The sequence below is a fragment of the Schistocerca serialis genome, chromosome 4, assembly GCF_023864345.2.
Source record: "Schistocerca serialis cubense isolate TAMUIC-IGC-003099 chromosome 4, iqSchSeri2.2, whole genome shotgun sequence".
NCBI lineage: Eukaryota > Metazoa > Arthropoda > Insecta > Orthoptera > Acrididae > Schistocerca > Schistocerca serialis.
Window position 1 is genome coordinate 206,166,549 of NC_064641.1, and position 23,607 is coordinate 206,190,155.

General features: G+C 40.5%; 1 protein-coding gene across 1 annotated transcript; it reads right to left on the minus strand.

Moving 5' to 3' along the window:
- Positions 1-2,045: 2,045 nt before the first annotated feature.
- LOC126473826 (acyl-coenzyme A diphosphatase FITM2) lies at positions 2,046-6,407 on the minus strand. Its single transcript, XM_050101145.1, has one exon. The coding sequence runs from the start codon at positions 6,348-6,350 to the stop codon at positions 5,220-5,222; it is 1,131 nt and encodes a 376-aa protein (XP_049957102.1). The 5' UTR covers positions 6,351-6,407; the 3' UTR covers positions 2,046-5,219.
- Positions 6,408-23,607: the final 17,200 nt, after the last annotated feature.

Genomic DNA, 23,607 nt, shown 5'->3' on the forward strand with positions numbered 1-23,607 from the left:
TAATTACATAAATATGTCCAATTTACTTATCATTCTACAGGTATCTGATAAACATTTGTTGCAGAAAAAGTATTCCAAGTACACACACGTTCTCGATGGCCAAACAGCACAAAATCTGGAGGCCAAATAAAACAATAACAGAGAGAGTGGGGGGAGGGGGTGCACACTTAATAAATTTATATTATGGAGGATGTCAAATACTGAGGTGTAAAAAAAGTTTGGGTATGAGTGAAAGTACCCAGAACAGTCAAAGCTGACTACGTCCTACATACTCGCAAAAAGCTCACACTGGAACTGAACTGAGTGCACCATTCTTGTTCCAGCAGTAACTTTTTAAAAATACTTTTTGCATATACAACTCAAGGCTCAGCTGCCTTCGTGTCATGCCAATATTATTGTCTCATCCATAGTAGTTGTTGCAGATCATATTGAGATATGCTATCCTTTATCCCCAATCAGAAATAAGCTATAATTTGTGTGTACTGCAACTATAACAGCAATTTGCCAATCACCTTAAATCACTATGCTATACAGTAAGTTACAACCTGTAAAATGCTTTGGTACCAGTATGAGAACAAACAACACCTGTGCTGGACATGATCTGTGAGAATGTGCTGTGTGTTGACAAATGGTCTCTGTTCACTTGTACTTACAGTTTGTGAAAGTAAATATTTCTCTGATTTTATATGGTTATAGTTTAAGAACTGTTTTTTTGTTCAAAGTGTCCTGCCCTTTCAAAGCAAGTTTTTACAATTAGTGCAAGTACTGCTGAATCAGTGCGAAAAACAGTCAGAATATCAGAAACAGAATACAACGAGGATTGGAAGACAATATGGTAATGAAGAGAAAATGAACAAGATGGTGGCAAGCAAATTTAACTGTATTTCACAGAAACCATCTTGGTACATGCATTACGTCATATGAAACTAAAGAAAATATAAATCTGGAAAACTGATTAGGTATTTGAATTGTACATATGTTCTATGGAACATCTAACTATTCCCTTTAATGCAAGTGCAGTGCCTGAACAATTAATCTCACTTAGTAACCTCGAATAAGGTATATAAAATTAGTGTATCCATTGAATGAAAGAATGTCTTGCAGTTATACATCACGATGAATGCATGGAATAATTCAGTGGAAGATAAGAACGTTTATTCAAATCCTGTATTAAAAAGTAAATGCGAAAACACAAATGTTCAGAAGTACCGCTGTCAATTATGAGCTACCTACCTTCATTCACTTGACCCTCAAATAGAAATGAATCAAGAGTTTAAATACTGAAACACGTGTGCGTAAATCCAAATGAAGCTATACTCAAGGACAATAATCATCAGAATCAGAAGATAAATTATGTCTAGTGATATTAAAAAGTGCACACTGAACTGGGACAATTGTTTGTTGATGAACCTGGATAAGTTTTTGCACAAAGTCAGCTACAGCATGATGAGACAGACATTGACATCAAAAATTAAAACAATGGCGACACCTTGTAAATAAAATATCTGGTCATACAGGACGTCCACAAGGATTGTTCTCTGTGAGGAGGAAATCTATCCCAGAACACTGTAACAAGTTGCCAAGCTCTCATCTTGGTACTTTAAAGCAATTGCGCATCATCAATTTACATGACAAACTTAATGCTATCGAGTTACTTTGTCTGAAGAGTCTCCCTCAGCATTGTTAACAAGCAACTCGCTTATTGCTTATTAGTGGTTAGATTTTTCCCTCAACTGTTTCTTATTCTCATTTAATTTGACTCCTGTGTGTTAAGTTTGGAGTCCAAAACTGCAGTTACCAGTGATTCAGAAAACTGACCCATTCTTCACACATACAGATGTATGTTTGCGGCACTAGTCCACACATACTTTTTTGAAGTCTCAAAGGGAAACAATAGTTTACCTCTGCCACAAAACCAGTTCTATTTGTTTGGATACAAAGCTTTGAATGTGTAGTGTGAGGTAAGATGCGTGTTCTGTTGTAGAAGAGCGGTGTTCATATTCAATTTAGACAAATATAAACAAATGGACACAAATGTAACACAGTTAATATAGAAAAGTATATATTTTAACAATCCTTAAAATACATATTTGTTAAGAAAAACACATCACAGATATACATTTTATGTATTTCACATTTTGCTACTTGCTTCCTGGCTTCTATCTGGGCAACATTACCACTGGTACGAAGTTTAATAATTTGTACTGTCTTAATAAAAGCTTCACAGCCTTCACATAATGGAATAAAATAAATTTCAAATTGAGATAGAGAGCCTACAATACATAAATAGTTTGCTGTATTTCATAAATATACTGTGAGAAAATGTAAATCTTTTAGTTCAGCTGCCTGGCAAAAAACACATTTCATCTGAATTCTCTAACTTCCTCTTACCACAATAGCATTTTTCAAACATACATTAAAAATGGAAACCCAAAGTCAGATTTACAGGTACACAAAACAGAAATGGGTTCAATATAAATATAAAATAAATTGATTACATTGGTCAACATTTAATTGCAATTCTGAAAGACATTTAATACAATTTTTCGAGAGCGTATTGGCTGAAAAAGGATTTGAACATCCCTCAAAAATCAAACACATAAGAGCACAAAAAGTTTCTCATCTGGCTCTCACTCTCAGACATTTCCACTGATACTGTAACCTGAATTACTGTTAAAACATTACATGTACATGGCAAAAACTCCAATATTGCATCTTTTAAAGGAATAAATGAGTATTTCCTAATAGTAACACCAATCTTGCAGTAAACCTAAGTCTTTGCATACAACCGAGTTAATTTATTCATTCCCCTCCCATTAAGTAAAACATTATCTAGAAAACAATGAAGACAGATTTGAATGCTACGAAAACTGGAGAGCATACATACGAAGAGAAATTACACACAGGCTGAAGTATTTATCGAACTATCTAATATTCTTTGTAAGTTATCACAAGTCAAAAGAATTATCAAAAGTAAGGTCTGTCAACATACATGAGCAACCACAGAATTTATTTACATATGGAAAGTACTCAATAATTCAGATTACGGTAAGGACAGCTATGAGAAAAGGAGTGTGGCTACAGTTCCCACATACCAGGCCAGTAGGGTCTCTCAGTACTGGATGCAAACCTTGACCTGTAGCATAATGATGTGGTGCATGACGTATGTGCAGACAGAAATAAAACACTACAGTGACTTTTTCTTTCAATATTTCCTATTGGAATGTAAGTTCTGGTGTCTTATCACACTGCCCTTACATCTCGGTTAAATTGTAAAACTTAGTTGAAAAGCCAAGAACTGTGGTCTTATGAGATAAACTACAATTCTTCTTATACTGAGTATTTTACACATTGGATATTGATGATGACATGGATCGACACAAACAGATCATTTCAGACAACTTCAGTATTTCAAAGATACCAAATGCACGGGTCATTTCTATCAATGCAAATATGACTATGCTCATCCAACACACAAAAATACAATTCTGACAGCTTAAAATTATCTAGTTTTCCCTGAAGGAGTGTACAAGAGTAGATATCAGACAACCATATTGCACAACACAAATCAAACGCACACACTGCCAAATTTTTTATAAAAAGGATTTGTCATTAAAAGTGTTAACTCTGAGGCACATATCCATCAAATACAAACTGCTGTCTATTCATGCTACTGGCATATGTGGTCCCCACAGAATTGACCCATTTCTGCAGTTTGAGAGTATGCTGTCATAATGTAAAATTTGTGTCAATGGATATATTCCGATTAAACTTAATTTTAAGACTGGCGGGTTGGAGTTGTGGACAGCAGTGTTGGTTGTGCACAGCCATTTATGCTTTACAAGGCAATATATGAAACCTGCATTACAGGCAACACAGCAAGCACTAGGCACTCAACTACTATTGGATGGCAGATGGCCAGTACCACTTGACTCGCTGGAATGTCAAACAAAATAATTTTAATCAGAATACAACAATACTGCCAGTCTTCTTCACAATCAGGACAAATCTAATGCACCTTCTGCATGCAAGGAGAATAGCAACAGACATACTGTGAATATTCTACAAAGGAAGGAAAGTGTTGCCTGTGAGAGGGTGTTTTGACAAGTGTTCAACACCAGACAATCACAGAAATCATCTTACAATATGCAAAATTTAATCAGAAAGTCAGATTGATTGTGAGGCACTGCAATTTCAAAATATAAAGAAATTGAAGCAATTTGCTACTGTTTCATCACCCATCAAAGAACACCAGTGCAACAGAACTAAGGGAAGGACTGTATACACCAATGGCAACACAATTTTTTTTTTTTTTTGTCAAACAGTTATCAGCTGAAAAAAAGAGATATTTGTGCTCTTATTTCCAAATAAATAAAACAAAACAATCATGATAAAGTAATTCTTACTTTCAGTAGGCCTAACAAAAAATCTTTAAAAAGCCATCTCACATTTCAACAATTATAAATAACATTCCATTCCAAAAATTGGTTTCCTGCATGAAAAAATTAAGTGCCTTAAAGACAGACTATAAGAATAGTAACCTCAAAAGAAGTATTTATGTTATTTCCCTTCTGGTTATAGCTTCTACAGTAAAATTCTGGGAAAAATGTCAGATTTTACGAAACATACATGTTCATCCTTGTAAATAAACTACCACGATACAAGTTTTGTACATGAGTACCATTCAGTATCAAAACTGAACTGATTGCTCCTCAGTGACTGTCACATTATAAAATTCAGTTACACATTACTATTAAATTACATGTCCAAAAAAAATAAATTCATTGAAAACAGAGAGCTCTGAGAAAAAGGCTTCCAAAACGCAGAGATGTAGAGTAACATGTCACTCGCTGGTTGCTTCTCTTATATACCAAACAAACATTACATACAGATAATGGAGAAGGATATTAAAATTTTGAAGGACAGGCAGCATCATAAACTTATCTGAATATCTATTTCACACAGGATTTCTAACAGAACAGTGAAGCAGTAATTGCAATGCAAATGAGATATCAGATTGAAAATTAATCACTCTGAAACAAGTGCGCATTTCAATTTTTTGCAAATGTCCTAAATTTAATGCCTGCTTCATTGATATAATCAATGATCACCAATTTACTTCTCCAGAGCTCTCCCTCCAATGTTAACAAGTAAGTTAGAAAAGTTGTGCAGGTAACTAATTGTTCAGCAGGTCGTTCAGAAGAGCACACCTACATATGTCAGAGCTGAGTTTTCACAGCTGAAGACTGATCTTCATTTTGTTGACTTTCTTCCTCTACATTTCTTGCTGCATATAAAGGCATCCCCATAAACCTGGGTATATCATTTTTCACACTTGTTGATGATGATCTTTTGTTTAATGGAACACTTCTGTTTATATTTAAATCTCTGTATTTAAACAGTCCTTCACCAGGTAAGTTGCGCATTAAAGCATATAAATACCTATACGTCACAAACCACATAAGAATTGCTATAGCACCGCTAATGAACTTTTCAATCATTATATGGTAATAAAGAATTGTGCTCACCAACATAATGTCCCACAAGACACTTAAGGTAGTCATTCCAATAAATAAGGAACGTATATAGGGCGTAAATTTTTGGTACGACTCTTTCAAACGCAGGAACTCAACTTCTGTCAACAACCTCAATGGGCTATTGCTGACAGACGCATCACTGTTGCTTCTTGCGTGTTCTTCATTCCGTATCAAGTCGCGTATTCCTTCCCATCCTATTATAGCTCTCGCTTCTTCAATCAACACGAGATTGCTATAAATCAATATAAATGCATGCCCTGATAAATCAAACCCATACCAGCTTCCACCTGCTCCCAGGCATACTGATTTCGAGCTGTGTTTCTTTGGGTTGCACCTTCCATAATTTGATTCTATGTAACTGAACGTATTAACCCAAAAAAACCAACAGCACGTGGATATACCAAGTCTCATTAAGTGTTTCAGGACAAGCTCACGCTTACCACAGCAATAAGTGTAACTTGTCAAAATTAGAAATGGAAAAGCTACGAGGAGCGTCCATCCCCAACCGAGTTTCACGAAATAAACATTAAACACATTCGCAGAACTTGAAAAGTATGAGCGTGGAAAAGGTAATATATCTGCTATGAGTGAAAGGAGAAATAAACAACCACCATACACAGCCACCTTAATGCTTGTATCTACAAACAAAGTCTTCCTGCAGACATGAAGCACCATCATCAGTAGGACGTTGCATATCGACGACGGCTCTGGTAGAGGCTTCCTTCCCTTTGCTTCAAAGGAATAACTTTCCTGAGGCCTGAAGTTAAGTCTCGACCCTGCATTTTGATGCAACGGGCGCCTTCTCGTTGCCATGATCGAATATTACATAGCTACATGATACTGCAATGTTATAAGTACAACCAAAGATATTTTCCAAACATTAGTCCGTGCAAAGCAAGGATGTTAAACCTCCCTCTTCGTTCAAAGTTTTTATATCACAGATAGACTCCATAGAGTAAAAATCTCTGGAGTGGGCATTGCGTTCTGCGCACGTTGTCAACATTAAACCAGGATTATCACGTGTTTTCGGGACTTCACTGTGCGTGCGTGCTTTCTGCAGCATTTTAAGTTTATAATATCAAGAGTTTTTGTTGTGTTTCACCGTTTGTTGATAGTGTAATAGCGATGGTGAATTACTGTTGTTGCTACGGATGCAAAGAAAAATATGTGAAAGGAGGGGTAGTAGCTTCTCATGGGTACATACCATGTAGCTCTAATTATAGTTATCATATTAGTAAGAGACATGTATATGTTTAAAAATTTCGAGACGCATTATAATTAAGGCTTGATTCTGTAGACCTTTCTTTCTCCGATTTTATGACTATATAATAGATATTACCGCTCGTACAGAAGCTTACAAACAATCGATTCCTCTCGTAAATTTGCTAGTGGAACAGGAAAGGGAATGGTTAGTTGTTTCAGCAAATACTATCCTCCACGCATTTATCAGTGACTTGTCGATTATGTATATAGATTACTCAGTCTTCTAATTATTTAATAAACTGAGAGCAAGAACGTAAAATGCGTTAAATAAATACTTCAAAGTGTCACCAATAAGAAAAATTGTGCTTTAGGTCGCAAAAACGAGAAAATAAATGCGCAGAAATACCAGAAAAAAGGACGAATTAGCAGGGATATAATCTCTGATGTGTGGCAAATTCGGTGTTTTTCGGACACATGCAGGAGTACTAGCGCACTGTCAAGTCATTTTGCAAGACTATCACTGCAAAAATGTATGTCACGCTCTGTAATACTATATCATACCGAAAACTACCGAAAATTGAGTGCATCTGAACTGTGACACTTATCGCAAAGAAGCAGGATGTAATATCACTTGCCCTTAAAAGTTACGTAGCTGGTTTATTCCCGGTATCAAATGGATGCTGTTAAAATGTCTGCGCAACATATATAAATAATCCACGATACGTTCGAAAGGAATCCGTCTGTACTAGGGATGTAGTGACATTGTAAATATACAGGGCGCTATACGGACAAACACACGACGTCCCGAGAACACGTGACCAGGCCGGCAGTGTATGTTGACAACACAAAATCTGTTCTGCGCATGTGAATGCTCACTCCAGAGATATTTACTCTATGATAGACACTTCCGGGTTCAATTAAATTCCACTCAATGCCGAAAAAAGTACCCAAGAATAGAAGACATTCCGTCAGAACTATTGACAGCCTCGAGACTCTTCCATGTGCAAGATGTATAAGGCGTGCAGAATACCCCCAGACTTCAAAACGAATGTAATAATTCCAATTCCAAAGAAAGCAAGTGCTCACAGGTGTGGATATTACCAAACTATCGGACAAATGAGACATGGTTGCCAAATATTAACACGAATTTCTTACAGAAAATGGAAAAACTGGTAGAAGGAGACCTCGAGGAAGATCAGTTTGAATTGCGGAGGAATGTAGGAATACAGGAGGCAATACTGCGCCTACGACTGCTCTTAGAAGATAGGTTAAGGGAAGACAAGTCTACGTTTATAGCATCTGCAGACTTAGAGAAAGCTTTTGCCAATGTTGACTTGAATTCTCTGAAATTCTGAAGGTAGCAGCGGTAAAAATACAGGGATCGAAAGACAATTAGCAGCTTGTACAGGAACCAGACGACAGCTGTAAAAGCCAATGGGCATGAAAGGTAAGCAGTTGTTGAGAAGGGAGTGAGACAGGACTGTAGCATATCCACAATGTTATTTCATCTGTACCCTTAATTGCCGTTCTAAGGATTGGAGTGTGGCATGTCAGATCCCTTAATCAGGCAGGTAGGTTAGAAAATTTTGAAAGGGAAATGGATAGGTTAAAGTGGGATGTAGAGCGAATTAGTGAGCTTTATTGCAGGAGGAGCAAGACTTCTGGTCAGGTGAATACATGGTTATAAATACAAGATCAAATAGGTGTTACACAGGTGTAGGTTTAATAACGAATCTAAAAAAATAGGAATGCAGGTAAGCTACTATGAATAGCACAGTGAATGCATTATTGCAGCCAAGATAGACACAAATCCCACACCCGCCATGGTAGTACAAGTTTATAAGCCAACTAACAGTACAAATGATGAAGAAATGAATGACGAGATAAAAGAAATTATTCAGATAGTTAAGGGAGATGAAAATTTAATATTCATGTGGACTGTAATTCGACAGTAGGAAATGGAAGACAAGCAAAAATAGTAAATGAATGTGGACAGGGGGAAAGGGCTGAAAGAGCAAATCACCTCGTAGAATTTTGCACAAAGCATAATTTAATCATCGCTAACACTTGGTTTAAGAATCATGAAAGGAGATTCTTATTGACAAAAATGTGAAAAACATCGCAACATATGGAAAATGGAAGAGTTTGCGGCATTGTGGACCGTTTTAATCTCATTTTCCACAGTGATGGGATAGAAAATGTCTCAGTGTTCCATTTCGAAGAAACCAAGAGCATTGATTCTTCATATTGTAGTGATGAAAGCAATCGTTATTTCTGTGCTGGCCATCCATGGAAGCACAAAGCATAATTTAATCATCGCTAGCACTTGGTTTAAGAATCATGAAAGGAGATTCTTATTGACAAAAATGTGAAAGATATCGCAACATGTGGAAAATGGAAGAGTTTGCGGCACTGTGGACCGTTTTAATCTCATTTTCCTCAATGATGGGGTAGCAGATGTCTCAGTGTTCCATTTCGAAGTAATCAAGAGCATTGATTCTTCATATTGTAGTGATGAAAGCAATCGTTATTTCTGTGCTGGCCATCCGTGGAGGGCGTCTCCCACCAATATTCTTTTCATTTCAAACATGTGGTGACAGTCAATCATTATGTGGTAATGAATGGAATATCAGTGGACAGATGGGATGGAAAAGACACTGTCGATATGGGTGTTGTACTGTAATAAGCACCACAGTTGATATTACAAACAATTTTAGCAATTTTATCAGCTTTCTCCGTAATTTCAGTGTCAACCAGTGACACAATTTCTGTATTGTCGGTAAACCACCCCTCCACCACTTTGCGAGTATCAAACAACCAATTGCGAATGTCGGTAGATGACTGTGCAGTACGTACATTGATGGTTAATTCTCGAACACATGCACCAAAGTATATGAGACAGCGTCCTTTACCGGTGCAGTCAGGTTATCTATATATTTCTAGCACTTCGAACATAGTGCAGAATTTACGATTACGATTGGTCATCTTTCCCTATGTGGATGGGAGTCATGGAGTATTCCTCCATTCATAGGACAAAGTTGGATATTGAAAGATCTCCCTGCATTGTTTTGACAAACCCTCCCTGAAACACTATTGTCGATTTATTTGCAATTGACTAAAGGTAGAAGGGTGCAACATCTACTACATTCCCCATCTCATGAAGGAACAGAGTGAGCTGAGTCAGTAACTGCTGTTCAGCGAAGACTGTTCTGCACCAGTATTACTCCTGGCACCCATCCAAATTTACAGGATCTCTCCACATGCGTGCATGTCAAGGAAGTAAGCACCCGTTATCGGTAGATAGGGGAATGTTATGATGATACAACAGACAGTTAAGAAGAAACATCTCATTTATGTATGATAAAGCTCCAAACAGATAGAGTTCGAAGCATTTTATGTAAATCAACTGTGCTATCAATTCTTAAGTATTGTTCTAGCGTGTGGCGTCAGTACCAAGAAGGTATTGGCTAGAGAGAAATGATAAGAGAACATTCACAAACGCACTCCTAAGGCTACATCGTTCTGCACTTAAAAACGCTATAATCTTTATGAGCCTGTTTCCGAAACATTAGTCTCATGGAATGCAACACTCTTAACACTCTGATGCAGAACATATATGTCTAACATCTGACATACACTCCTGGAAATGGAAAAAAGAACACATTGACACCGGTGTGTCAGACCCACCATACTTGCTCCGGACACTGCGAGAGGGCTGTACAAGCAATGATCACACGCACGGCACAGCGGACACACCAGGAACCGCGGTGTTGGCCGTCGAATGGCGCTAGCTGCGCAGCATTTGTGCACCGCCGCCGTCAGTGTCAGCCAGTTTGCCGTGGCATACGGAGCTCCATCGCAGTCTTTAACACTGGTAGCATGCCGCGACAGCGTGGACGTGAACCGTATGTGCAGTTGACGGACTTTGAGCGAGGGCGTATAGTGGGCATGCGGGAGGCCGGGTGGACGTACCGCCGAATTGCTCAACACGTGGGGCGTGAGGTCTCCACAGTACATCGATGTTGTCGCCAGTGATCGGCGGAAGGTGCACGTGCCCGTCGACCTGGGACCGGACCGCAGCGACGCACGGATGCACGCCAAGACCGTAGGATCCTACGCAGTGCCGTAGGGGACCGCACCGCCACTTCCCAGCAAATTAGGGACACTGTTGCTCCTGGGGTATCGGCGAGGACCATTCGCAACCGTCTCCATGAAGCTGGGCTACGGTCCCGCACACCGTTAGGCCGTCTTCCGCTCACGCCCCAACATCGTGCAGCCCGCCTCCAGTGGTGTCGCGACAGGCGTGAATGGAGGGACGAATGGAGACGTGTCGTCTTCAGCGATGAGAGTCGCTTCTGGCTTGGTGCCAATGATGGTCGTATGCATGTTTGGCGCCATGCAGGTGAGCGCCACAATCAGGACTGCATACGACCGAGGCACACAGGACCAACACCCGGCATCATGGTGTGGGGAGCGATCTCCTACACTGGCCGTACACCACTGGTGATCGTCGAGGGGACACTGAATAGTGCACGGTACATCCAAACCGTCATCGAACCCATCGTTCTACCATTCCTAGACCGGCAAGGGAACTTGCTGTTCCAACAGGACAATGCACGTCCGCATGTATCCCGTGCCACCCAACGTGCTCTAGAAGGTGTAAGTCAACTACCCTGGCCAGCAAGATCTCCGGATCCGTCCCCCATTGAGCATGTTTGGGACTGGATGAAGCGTCGTCTCACGTGGTCTGCACGTCCAGCACGAACGCTGGTCCAACTGAGGCGCCAGGTGGAAATGGCATGGCAAGCCGTTCCACAGGACTACATCCAGCATCTCTACGATCGTCTCCATGGGAGAATAGCAGCCTGCATTGCTGCGAAAGGTGGATATACACTGTACTAGTGCCGACATTGTGCATGCTCTGTTGCCTGTGTCTATGTGCCTGTGGTTCTGTCAGTGTGATCATGTGATGTATCTGACCCCAGGAATGTGTCAATAAAGTTTCCCATTCCTGGGACAATGAATTCACGGTGTTCTTATTTCAATTTCCAGGAGTGTACATTCACTCTAAATGTTTTATATCCCATTCACTACAGTGACAAAGTTTAAGATGATAAGTCGACTTCTTTCCACAAAAAATAAAAACAATTTCTTTGTGATACGCGCACAATAGCCGCGCGGGGTAGCCGCCCGGTCTCGGGCGTCTTGTCACGGTTCGCGCGGCTCCCCCTGGAGGTTTGAGTCCTCCCTCGGACATGGGTGTGTGTGATATCCTTAGCGTAAGTTAGTTTAAATTAGATTAAGTAGTGTGTAAGCTTAGGGACTGATGACCTCAGCAGTTTGGTCCCATAAGACCTGACCACAAATTTCCAATTACATGCACAATAAACTTTCCAGAGTTGTATAGCGCCCAGTGCTCACAACCGAGTACCGTTCATAACTTACGTTGTGCTCCCATCCGTCCTATTAAATGATCACCAGCTATGGAAAATGCATTTTATGAGAAAAAAAAGACAAATGGAAATTTTTGGAAATTTGTGCTATGTTCCTATGGAACCAAACTGCTGAGGTTATCGGTCCCTAGGCTTACACACTACTTAATCTAACTTAAACTAATTTACGCCCAGGAAAACACACACCCCCACGCCCAAGGGAGGACTCGAACGTCCGATGAGGGGAGCCGTGTGAACCATGACAAGGAGCCTCTAACCACACGGCTACCCCATGTGGCAAAGAGAAATGCATAGCAGCCGTTTTTGACATGTGAAATTGCACACCATGTTGCACTAACTCCATAAACAGGACAACTGTAAGACAAATGTGCAAATGTACACACACACACACACACACACACACACACACATACACACACACACACACACACACACACAAAGTTTGCAGTACCTTACGTACTTCTGTCAGTGACTTTGGAGTTTAAAACATTTTATATAAAGCACTTGTGCTAACAATTCTGAAGTATGGCCTGGTGTTTGGTGTCCATATAAAGAAGATATCAGAAAGAGAGGAATGCTTGTGGAACATAAAGACATTCCAAAAGCTACATGGTTCTGTACTTAAACATGCTATATTGCTACAGCTGTGCAGCTCCTAACTTATGTTCTTGACCTATGCATCCAGTGTAGATGTATGTCAGATGTTGGACATACACGTCCTGCATCAAAGTATTAAGAGTGTTGCATTCCATGTGACTAATGTTTCAGAAACCACATCGCATAAACATTATAGCATTTTTAAGTGCAGAACGATGTAGCCTTAGGAGTGCGTGTATGAATGTTCTCTTATCATGTCTTTCTTGCCAATACCTTCATGGTACTGACGCCACACGCTAGAACAATACTTCAGAATTGATAGCACATCTGATTTACATAAAATGCTTCAAACTCCATCTGTTTGGAGCTCCATCATACATGACATGTTTCTTCTTAACTGTCTGTTGTATCATCATAACACTCCCCTATCTACTAATTACTGATAACGGGTGCTTACCTCCATGACATGCACGCATTTGGATGGGTGCCAGGAGTAATACTGGTGCAGAACAGTCTTCGCTGAACAGTAGTTACTGACTCAGCTCACTCTGTTCCTTCATGAGATGGGGAATGTAGTGGATGTAGCACCCTTCTACCTTTACTCAATTGCAAATCATGGAGGGTTTGTCAAAACAATGCAGGGAGATCTTTCAATATCCATGAATGCAGGAATACTCTGTGACTCCCATCCACATAGGGAAAGATGGCCAATCATTATCATAAATTCTGCACTATGTTCGAAATGCTAGAAATAATGACTGCATCGGTATAGGACGCTGTCTCATATACTTTGGTGCATTTGTTCGAGTATTAACCATCAATGTACATACTATATTACTGACATTTGCGATCTATTATATGATACTCGCAAAGTGGTGGAGGGGTGGTTTACCGACGATACAGAAATTGTGTCACTGGTTGGCGTTGAAATTACGGAAAAATCTGATGAAATTGCTAAAATTGATTGTAATGTCAACTGTGGTGCTTATTACAGCACAACACCCATATCGACAGTGTCTTTTCCATCCCATCTGTCCACTGATATTCCATTCATTACCACATAATGATTGACTGTCACCATATGTTTGAAATGGAAAGAAAATTGGTGAGAGACGCCTTCCACAGATGGCCAACACGGAAATACCGATTGCTTACATCACTACAATATGAAGAATCAATGCTCTTGATTTCTTCGAAATGGAACACTGAGACATCTGCTACCCCATCACTGTGTAAGATGAGATTAAAACGCTCCACCGTTCCGCAAAGTCTCCCATTTTCTATATGTTGCGATGTCTTCTACATTTTTGTCAATAAGAAACAACGCCTCTGTCTTTTATTTCAACTGTCCTGTGTGTTGTGAGGGCAGCATAGTTTACACCATGTGATGTCCACATTTCTGTGAGAGCCAACTGATCGAAAGATGTTAATGTCCGTTTAGCATCTAACACAGACTTCGAAGTCATGATAGGGAAACAAAATGTATGGCTGTGTACACAGCTGTAGCCACACAGTGTTTAGATGTGTTACAGCAGAGATAACAATGTATCAAACTGCCTATGAAACAACAACACATGAACCCTCTCCTTGTTACTGTTCGAATTTGAGATGGTGGCAAGAACTGCTGCTTATGAGGCCCATGAGAAAGACAGGATTGTGGCGCATGTGTCACAGAACATGACACTGCCGGTCATCTCCAGCAGAGTGCGAGCAACTATTTGAGATGAGTTTAATGATTCTCACAATGCGTTTAAATGAATGCAAGATCTCTACAGCATATGACAAAATTGAGACCATTAGTAGATACCTTTCCATTGCTATACTGACCTCCCATGGGCCCTGCACTGAGCTGAGTGTTTGGGAAGTAAGCTGGACAAGGCAACTAGTGTGACGTCACAAGTTCATTGTGGGACCCATATTTATCGTTTGCCGCAGCCTTTTGTCAATGATGCCATCACCATCATGTGACAAGCCACTCTTCCTCCTCTCACACTCTCCTTCCCCTGTCCTCTTCCTTTAGCCAGTCACAGTGTAGTATTAAAAAAGGCAGTCATTCAGTTGAAGTTCATAAAAAAGGCGCTAAGTTTGGAGTTATGTAGTATTTCCAAAGAATTTACGAAATCTTCATTTGAATTAACGGCATGTTCTAAGCTGATTGCATAAAATGGCATCATGTTACAAGGTATTTCCCTCTGAATAGTGTAAACACGTGACACACACACACACACACACACACACACACACACACACACACACACACTGCACAACATTCTACCTCTGTAGATACTGTACTGTCTAGTCATTAAATTTCACCTCACATGTGGGGACATAGTAGTTGCACATTTGCCTCATTATTATCTCCCTGATTTATGCAGTAAAGGAAACTTCCTATCTCTTTCTCTTTCCACCTCTGCCTCATCTTTAAATTACATTTCATATGTGTGTGTATACACATGGAAAAATATGTTCAATATTTTCGTATCTGTCTCGTCGTCAATGTAATCAGCGTATACGCTCTCTCTCTGTTACAATAATCAAGCAATGGCATTATATTACAGAGAGAATGAAAGGAAAAAATCACCAAACAAAAAATTCTATAGAATAAATTTTTTTATAACAGTTTTTACTTTTTTGTGCAGTGAACTTCGACTTGCTGTCACACACAGTGGAAACTTAGGAATTTAATCATCGTCTTCAACATGTTTTGGAATAACATCTGTTACAAACAGTAGATTGTTACATATGGGTAAATGTTTGGGATACCTCGATTAGACAAGTAAGTTTTAACTGTTTGTTCAGCAAAACTTAATGGTGACCATTGATGTGGTCTGTGTAAATAGTTCTCAATACCTGACGAACACACAAAATATTGGTAGATTATTGTTTGTGGCATTAGAACACACAAAACTTGTAAAATAGTTTATTAATTATCTTTGTCTCTTCTTTGCAGTTTTATCGATGTTTCTCATTGGCACAGTGTATTTAGAAGTATGTTTCCTGTTTGAATAGGAGAAATCCAGGACTGTGAATTTGGCTATGTATCATCTTTAAAATGATGTTTTGCAAAGCTTTTTCTCTTGATTATTTTCACCATTGAATACTTTGTTTTGAAGAACACATCATGTTACACAAAACCTCGAATTACAAAAGAGACTTCTGTTAAATGGACTTCAGGCTATACTTCTACAATACTACCGATTCAACCATGCATCTTGTTTATTAAACTGTCTTAACTTTAATTAAAAAAATTCTTGGAAATCTTCAAAGTTGATTTTTTACTGTAAGCTTTTGAAAAACGTTCAGAAGAATCTATTTCTTGTCACATTTTAATGGCGTTCCAAACGCGTATTTCACTATGCAGCAGGATGCGGTGTCAGCCATTCTCACACTACATATTAACAGCGCGACAATCAGAGCAAAATAGTACAGAGAGGGAGTCTGTACACGATTTTCTAAATAAAAACAATATAGCCGAAGTCTGGTTGAGAAAAACGTTGAAAGCTGCTAACAATATCTAAAAGTTTCATGTACCATAACATAGTAACAAGTAGGATCCATTTCCAAGAAAGTAACAACTCCACTGTACTTGTGCTACGACTGCTCATCAGTCATCACATTTCGATTTGTTAGCGTCAAGTTTATTCTCATGATGAACAAAGTACATAATGATTCGCCATTCGTGTCTGCTCCATGTACATACTTTCCTTGCCCTGCCATGTGCCTTCAGTGCAACGTAGTGCTGTTCAGGTTTGCAGTGGGTAGTTGTCCTAGTGTATTGGTTAATGAGTGCATCAGTGCTTGCTGTGAAAACTGATACAGAAAGATTGATTATACTCTGGAAACCTATAGGAATATCTGCCTTTCAACACTTGGAAATCAGGCATTTCATGAAGAAAACTTGACAAAAAGGAAGTATACTGTTATTATGACATACTGTTTGACAAAAACACAATCTTTTACAAACTAGCAATGTAGGCAGTGCTGCTTTCTGTCATCAAACCCCTTGGAAAAAGTAAGACATAATCCCACAAATGAACCACTTAAATTTCCGTATGTCTGGAAGGATGAGTCTGATAAGCTTTTTCTTTCCATTGCTGTGAACAGTTCTTGCAGAAAAGGGTGTGTATGGTGAACAGAGTACAATTGCATCTGCTTTGGGAATTTGAATAATCAAGCTGGAAAACTCTTCTCTGTGTAAAAACTTGCATCCACACTGTTCAATCTCTTCAAAATATGCCTCTAAAGATTCTGAATAATCGTCCACAGTTCCAATCTCGCTCCATTCGATTACCATTTATCTGAACTACTCAAAACGCACTTTGTAGGAGGGCGTCAATTCACCTCCTGTCAAAACTGTTTCTCAATTTAAATAAACAATTCATTTCTTTAACAATTAGCATACACTGTTCCCTTGAGCATTATCTAGATACGTCACACAGAATGCGTTAGGCACTTCCATTTGTCAGTATGTGATGACCCATACAGCAGTGCACTGAGCGAAGTACTCTGCCACAGTCTGGATAAATGTCCCTCTTGCTTGTCTAGCGATTCACATTCTTCGTTATAGCATTAGTGGGGCTCCTCCCACCTCTCCTTGCAAACACCCTGTTGGTTTCCCATAAATTGAATGGTTTAGTGGAAAAGTTGATGGAGTTCAATAGCTGTTGCCATGAATCCATATTTTGCTCTCTTCTGTTATACAATAAAGGCTTCAGGTCTTCGTTGTTCGAGAGGCCCTAAAGGCCTGCGGTTAAAATTCTGCAGATTTTTACGTCTGGTCCTGAGTGGAGGGTACAGTACATCATACCATGAAGAACAGAAACCCTTTGTGGCTGTTCCAAACAACAGTTGGTAGAGCACTTGCCCGTGAAAGGCAAAGGTCCCGATTTCGAGTCTCGGTCCGGTACACAGTTTTAATCTGCCAGGAAGTTTCAAAGTTGAGACAGTTGTTCATTCCATCATCCTGGATACTTTTCATTGGAGCCTCAGAGCTTCAATAACGGGTATGCCCTCTTGAGCGTGTATCACTGTCTCACACTTACGTGCCATGCTCTGTATAAGTCTATGGAGATCACCCTGTGGTATCCGTTCCCATTTTTAAATGAGAGTCAGTGGGAATTATGTGGCGGAACAGGACGATCACGAACAAGTCTGTCAAGTACGTCCCACATATGCACAATGGGGTATAAGTCCGGACTCACTGCAGACCATCCTATTACTTTAATGTTCAGACTTTGCAAGAAGTCCCTGCTGACGCCACCATATGCGCCCTGCCATTAGAAGGAATTCTGGGCCACCACCGTTTGCAGCAGCTGTCACATGGTCCAGCAGGATGTGTTCGATATAATGCCTGGTGATAAGGCGACCATGGACAAAATACATATGGCTATCAACATTGAAACCTCCTCACAATATCGCAGAACCTTGGAAAACTGCCGATTTCCTGGACAACATTCGCCAGGTACGTTCACCACAGGTCTCCGCACACGAACACAGCCATCACCTTGAGTCAGAAGATATCTGGACTCATTTGTGAATAACAGGTTTAGCCAGAGATGAAGTTGCCAGTTGACATGGGAACGGCGGAATTAAATGCGAGCGGTAAGATGTCGTGTCAAGCAGGCTGGGTCGCGGGGTCCTTTCTCGCAACCTGTTCATTACTAATGTGTTATCGGACACAGCGTCTCCAGTGGCCCTTCTGAGATCGTTTTGCAGTGCTCTGGCTGTACCTACGACGCCATAACGCAGAGATGGTCAGATAGAAGTCTTCACGTGGAGTTGTAGTGCATTGGCGACCTTGTCCAGCTCACCATGCGTAGTGACTTGTCTCCCTGTGTCTTGTCCAGAACCTTTGGATGAGACAAGGAGAGGCATTAGCATCTGCAGCAACACGACCAAAAGTCTATCATTTTTGGATCAGATAATCGCTCTTACAAAATGTACTACATTAACATGTAGCATTTCATGTGCTTGGATGAATACAATGTCCACAATGACAACTGCCATTTGTGTATCTCACCAGAAAACACTGTGACACCGGTACTCACTTCCTTCTGAGGGGTCACCTGACACTGCAATGCATAACATAGCCAATAGATGGCGAACTGTTTTAGTTGTTGCCTACCCTGAAAGCGAAGCCATGCAATAAGACCACATGTAGCACTTGTATCAAAACAGATTTAACGAACCGGACGTTGGTACAATTGTTCCCTCTAACCCTTCTGAACAATGTATTAGGAAGCAAACACGGACAAAAAGTGAGCTTCTACCACAAGATGGCACCTTATGTCTTTTGAAGAGTTGAAACAAGGAATAAAATTAAGGAAGGGGAAATATTCAGACCACGTGTGCGAAAGAAAGGACAGGTCAGTTGGGTCAGGTCTTCATTTTGTAAGTCATGAGGTTCCTCTTCTTGCTAATTTCACTGATGATTACTCCTCTCCTTGTCGATTGTGGATTGTTTCATCCTTAGTATTATTTGATGATCGGTTGAACAAAGTCTATTAAGCACAATGGACTGAGATGCCACTACCAGTTTGTTGTATCCTTTGTAGAATGATATAGTCCAGCCAAGGAAGGAAAATGAGGGTAAGAGATTCGTGTAGTTGCAAATTTTTATACAGTGATAGGAAGGAGTGTCATGAACAACATACCAAAAATCCACACCAGTGCGGTGTGAGCGTGGAGGTGGAGCGGCCTTGAAAAGTCACTTTTATAAGTTTTTCTCGAATAACTCGAAAACCACAGCTTCTAGGGAAAATGTTTTTCGCGTTCAGGGGATGTAAACCTTACAGACTATTAAAAGTAGTTCGTATACCAGATACCACGCATTCATGTACATTGATTCGCCTCGATGGGCAACGAACTCACCACCTTCAGGCCGTGTGCACAGTTAGGTCCGACCTCCTACGACAGTCTCAAAATAACGAGTATGGAGGACATGAACGGGGAATACGGATATGTGGTGCTAGGTGGGAATATGGTTAATTGATTGACTGATGGAGGGGGATTATGAAACTAAACGGCGAGGTCATCGGGCCCGTGGGAATATGGGTCGGCCGATAGGCTGTAGTGTAACTTTTTCTCTGATAGCACAAATGTTTATGCGTAGCCCCGCAAATGATTTATATGGAAAAGACTCATTACGACTGCGAGGGACAGATTATCTCTGATTCGTGATATAAAAGCTTTGCGGATATAACGTGGAGTATTACGTGTACAATGGACTGACTACTTCTGATTTAGAATTTCGGAGAGTAGGATCGCAGTGGAAATGTAATTAGCAGCATTGTTATAAGCTGCCATCTTGAATACGGAATGAAATTTGATTAATTGTGATAACATTTCATCTCATACAAGAACGTGCATAAGGAATGTAGCTAGGAAAGTCATTTATGGAAAATTGTAATTTCGTAAATGGAGAGGGTACGTTCAATTCTTCGGTTATTTTAACTTTTCCCTTGTTTGTGGCTCGGAACATAATATGGTGTGTCGTAACTCGTAGGGAACGTTGTATCCTGGGAAATTAGTAGGGCCTGCACCACGGTCATTTATGCTCTATTTTAAGAGATTAAATTCTGGACTTTGTCGAAACTGATGCACAACTTGGACACTGATTCCTATGCTACAGACTGAGTGCTTCATAGCACCCAAGACGGCTTCCCCACGGAGTACGATTGTGCCTCTGATTATTTTAAGAATTTTCAGAGCAGACAATCGCAGGAAATCTACAGAGCCACACAGATATTATCCGAAGATTTAACTTCGACGACGAGAGTCAGACAAAGTATAATTATGAACTGTAACTTATAATAATTTTGTTTTATAGTCTTAAGGATTCAAAATAGAAACAGAATATCTACGTGGAAGAGTGGGAGATGGTTGTGTAAAAAATATTGGGGAAGCGACTTCTCTTGCCTAAAAAGTTCCATTCAAGTAACTACATATTATTCAGCCACAATAATTTAATTTCAGTTTCAGAGGGGGACGGAAATTAAAAGGCGTGTCGACACAGTTCACGCAATTGTTGGAAAAACTGTGTTCGGGTGGCCCGTAGGTTAAGGCAACTGCCTAGCACCCAGAAGATCGCGGGTTGGAATCCTAGTCCAGAATATATTTTCACTCGTCGCCGCAGATACCGCATAAAGTCCCGATGCAGTTGACATCCCCTCTCCTCTTCCAATATACATTAAAAGCAGTGTTTTAATGGTATCAAATCGCTGCTTTCTGTTAAATGAAGTGGGTTAAGAACAAATATTAAATGTGTACACCAAATCTAAGCGCAGTAGAGCGTATTAAGGAATATATTGTGTTCTGGGATTGTGAAAGGATGGTGAGAGCGCGGTTAGAGGACATAAGCGCAAGAGAAGGCAGGTCGCTGGGTTGTGATCACACGCTTCCCTCCCTGATAGATCTGCAAACTGAAGAGCGAGCAGGTTCTTTCCTACTCCGTCTACACAACTACGTTACAGGATGTTTCACAAACTACGAGGGCAGTTCAATAAGTAATGCAACACATTTTTTTTCTGAAACAGGGGTTGTTTTATTCAGCATTGAAATACACCAGGTTATTCCCCAATCTTTTAGCTACACAACACTATTTTTCAACGTAATCTCCATTCAATTCTATGGGCTTACGCCACCTTGAAATGAGGGCCTGTATGCCTGCACGGTACCATTCCACTGGTCGATGTCGGAGCCAACGTCGTACTGCATCAATAACTTCTTCATCATCCGCGTAGTGCCTCCCACGGATTGCGTCCTTCATTGGGCCAAACATATGGAAATCCGACGGTGCGAGATCGGGGCTGTAGGGTGCATGAGGAAGAACAGTCCACTGAAGTTTTGTGAGCTCCTCTCGGGTGCGAAGACTTGTGTGAGGTCTTGCGTTGTCATGAAGAAGGAGAAGTTCGTTCAGATTTTTGTGCCTACGAACACGCTGAAGTCGTTTCTTCAATTTCTGAAGAGTAGCACAATACACTTCAGAGTTGATCGTTTGACCATGGGGAAGGACATCGAACAGAATAACCCCTTCAGCGCCCCAGAAGACTGTAACCATGACTTTACCGGCTGAGGGTATGGCTTTAAACTTTTTCTTGGTAGGGGAGTGGGTGTGGCGCCACTCCATTGATTGCCGTTTTGTTTCAGGTTCGAAGTGATGAACCCATGTTTCATCGCCTGTAACAACATTTGACAAGAAACTGTCACCCTCAGCCACATGACGAGCAAGCAATTCCGCACAGATGGTTCTCCTTTGCTCTTTATGGTGTTCGGTTAGACAACGAGGGACCCAGCGGGAACAAACCTTTGAATATCCCAACTGGTGAACAATTGTGACAGCACTACCTACAGAGATGTCAAGTTGAGCACTGAGTTGTTTGATGGTGATCCGTCGATCATCTCGAACGAGCGTGTTCGCACGCTCCGCCATTGCAGGAGTCACAGCTGTGCACGGCCGGCCCGCACGCGGGAGATCAGACAGTCTTGCTTGACCTTGCGGCGATGATGACACACGCTTTGCCCAACGACTCACCGTGCTTTTGTCCACTGCCAGATCACCGTAGACATTCTGCAAGCGCCTATGAATATCTGAGATGCCCTGGTTTTCCGCCAAAAGAAACTCGATCACTGCCTGTTGTTTGCAATGTACATCCGTTACAGACGCCATTTTAACAGCTCCGTACAGCGCTGCCACCTGTCGGAAGTCAATGAAACTATAGGAGACGAAGCGGGAATGTTTGAAAATATTCCACAAGAAATTTCCGGTTTTTTCAATCAAAATTGGCCGAGAAAAAAAATGTGTTGCATTACTTATTGAACTGCCCTCTTAATACTGACCCTGCCTGGGGGCTGTCAGCTTTCTACAAAGTGCATTAACGCTACGTGGCATACAGATACGAGTTACTCCTAATAATACTAACGAAAGAGATGCATATTGACGGAAAATAAGTAAATATGTGCACACAGTACTACACTGCTAGAGACGATATTGTTTCTTAATCATCCTATGCGGCAGCTGTAGCGTTCTTCCAGGAAAGACAAATTTCTCTATCACTAGTGCACCTCGCTTTTGATTTTGCAGGCAGACCATACCTTCCCAGCATACCCTGTTCCGTTTTCGTAAATTAGTCGACAAAATGATTTCACTGAGCCCTTATCTATGTTATGGAGCTATCTTTAGTTTATTAAATGGATACTTATTTGCAGTTGTTAAGTGAGTTTTTATGTAAAATATGTTCCTTTAAGAAATGACTAAGAAGTGCATAATCTGTAAGACTGATGTTGTCAGTGACCTTTTGAAGTGTTGGGGGATGGGATTAGACTGCCAAATGTGGCACGTTGCTGCTGCCTATCGTTGATTCTGTTTTGTAATGCTGTGCTATTGTGTGTTTGTTTCTCGGTGGTAACTTAATGACAGACCTGAAATTGGATGAACTTCTCTCACTATAGATTGTGCTACTGGTAGGCTGCGTATTCTTCCATTCGGAAATTGCTGGCACGTGTAGAGTGGGCTGCACTGAGGGAAGCCACTTACCACACATCCACTGCACACCTTCCAAAGTAGATGTGAATATGTCTGATAGAATGGGATATATCATATTTAGGTGTAGAACAGTAATCTGCTGTAACGCGCTGCTTGACTAATGCCGAAATAATTGAAGTTCCATAACACCTACGAGACTTACATAGGTTACAGGAGGAGACAATGGGCCTCTTTAGATACATTTTGTACCCAATATTCTGTGAAAAGTATTCCAGCCAGTGATAGCGGAGACAATGAAATCGACGTTGTCAATTGTAAAATAACAGAATTTACA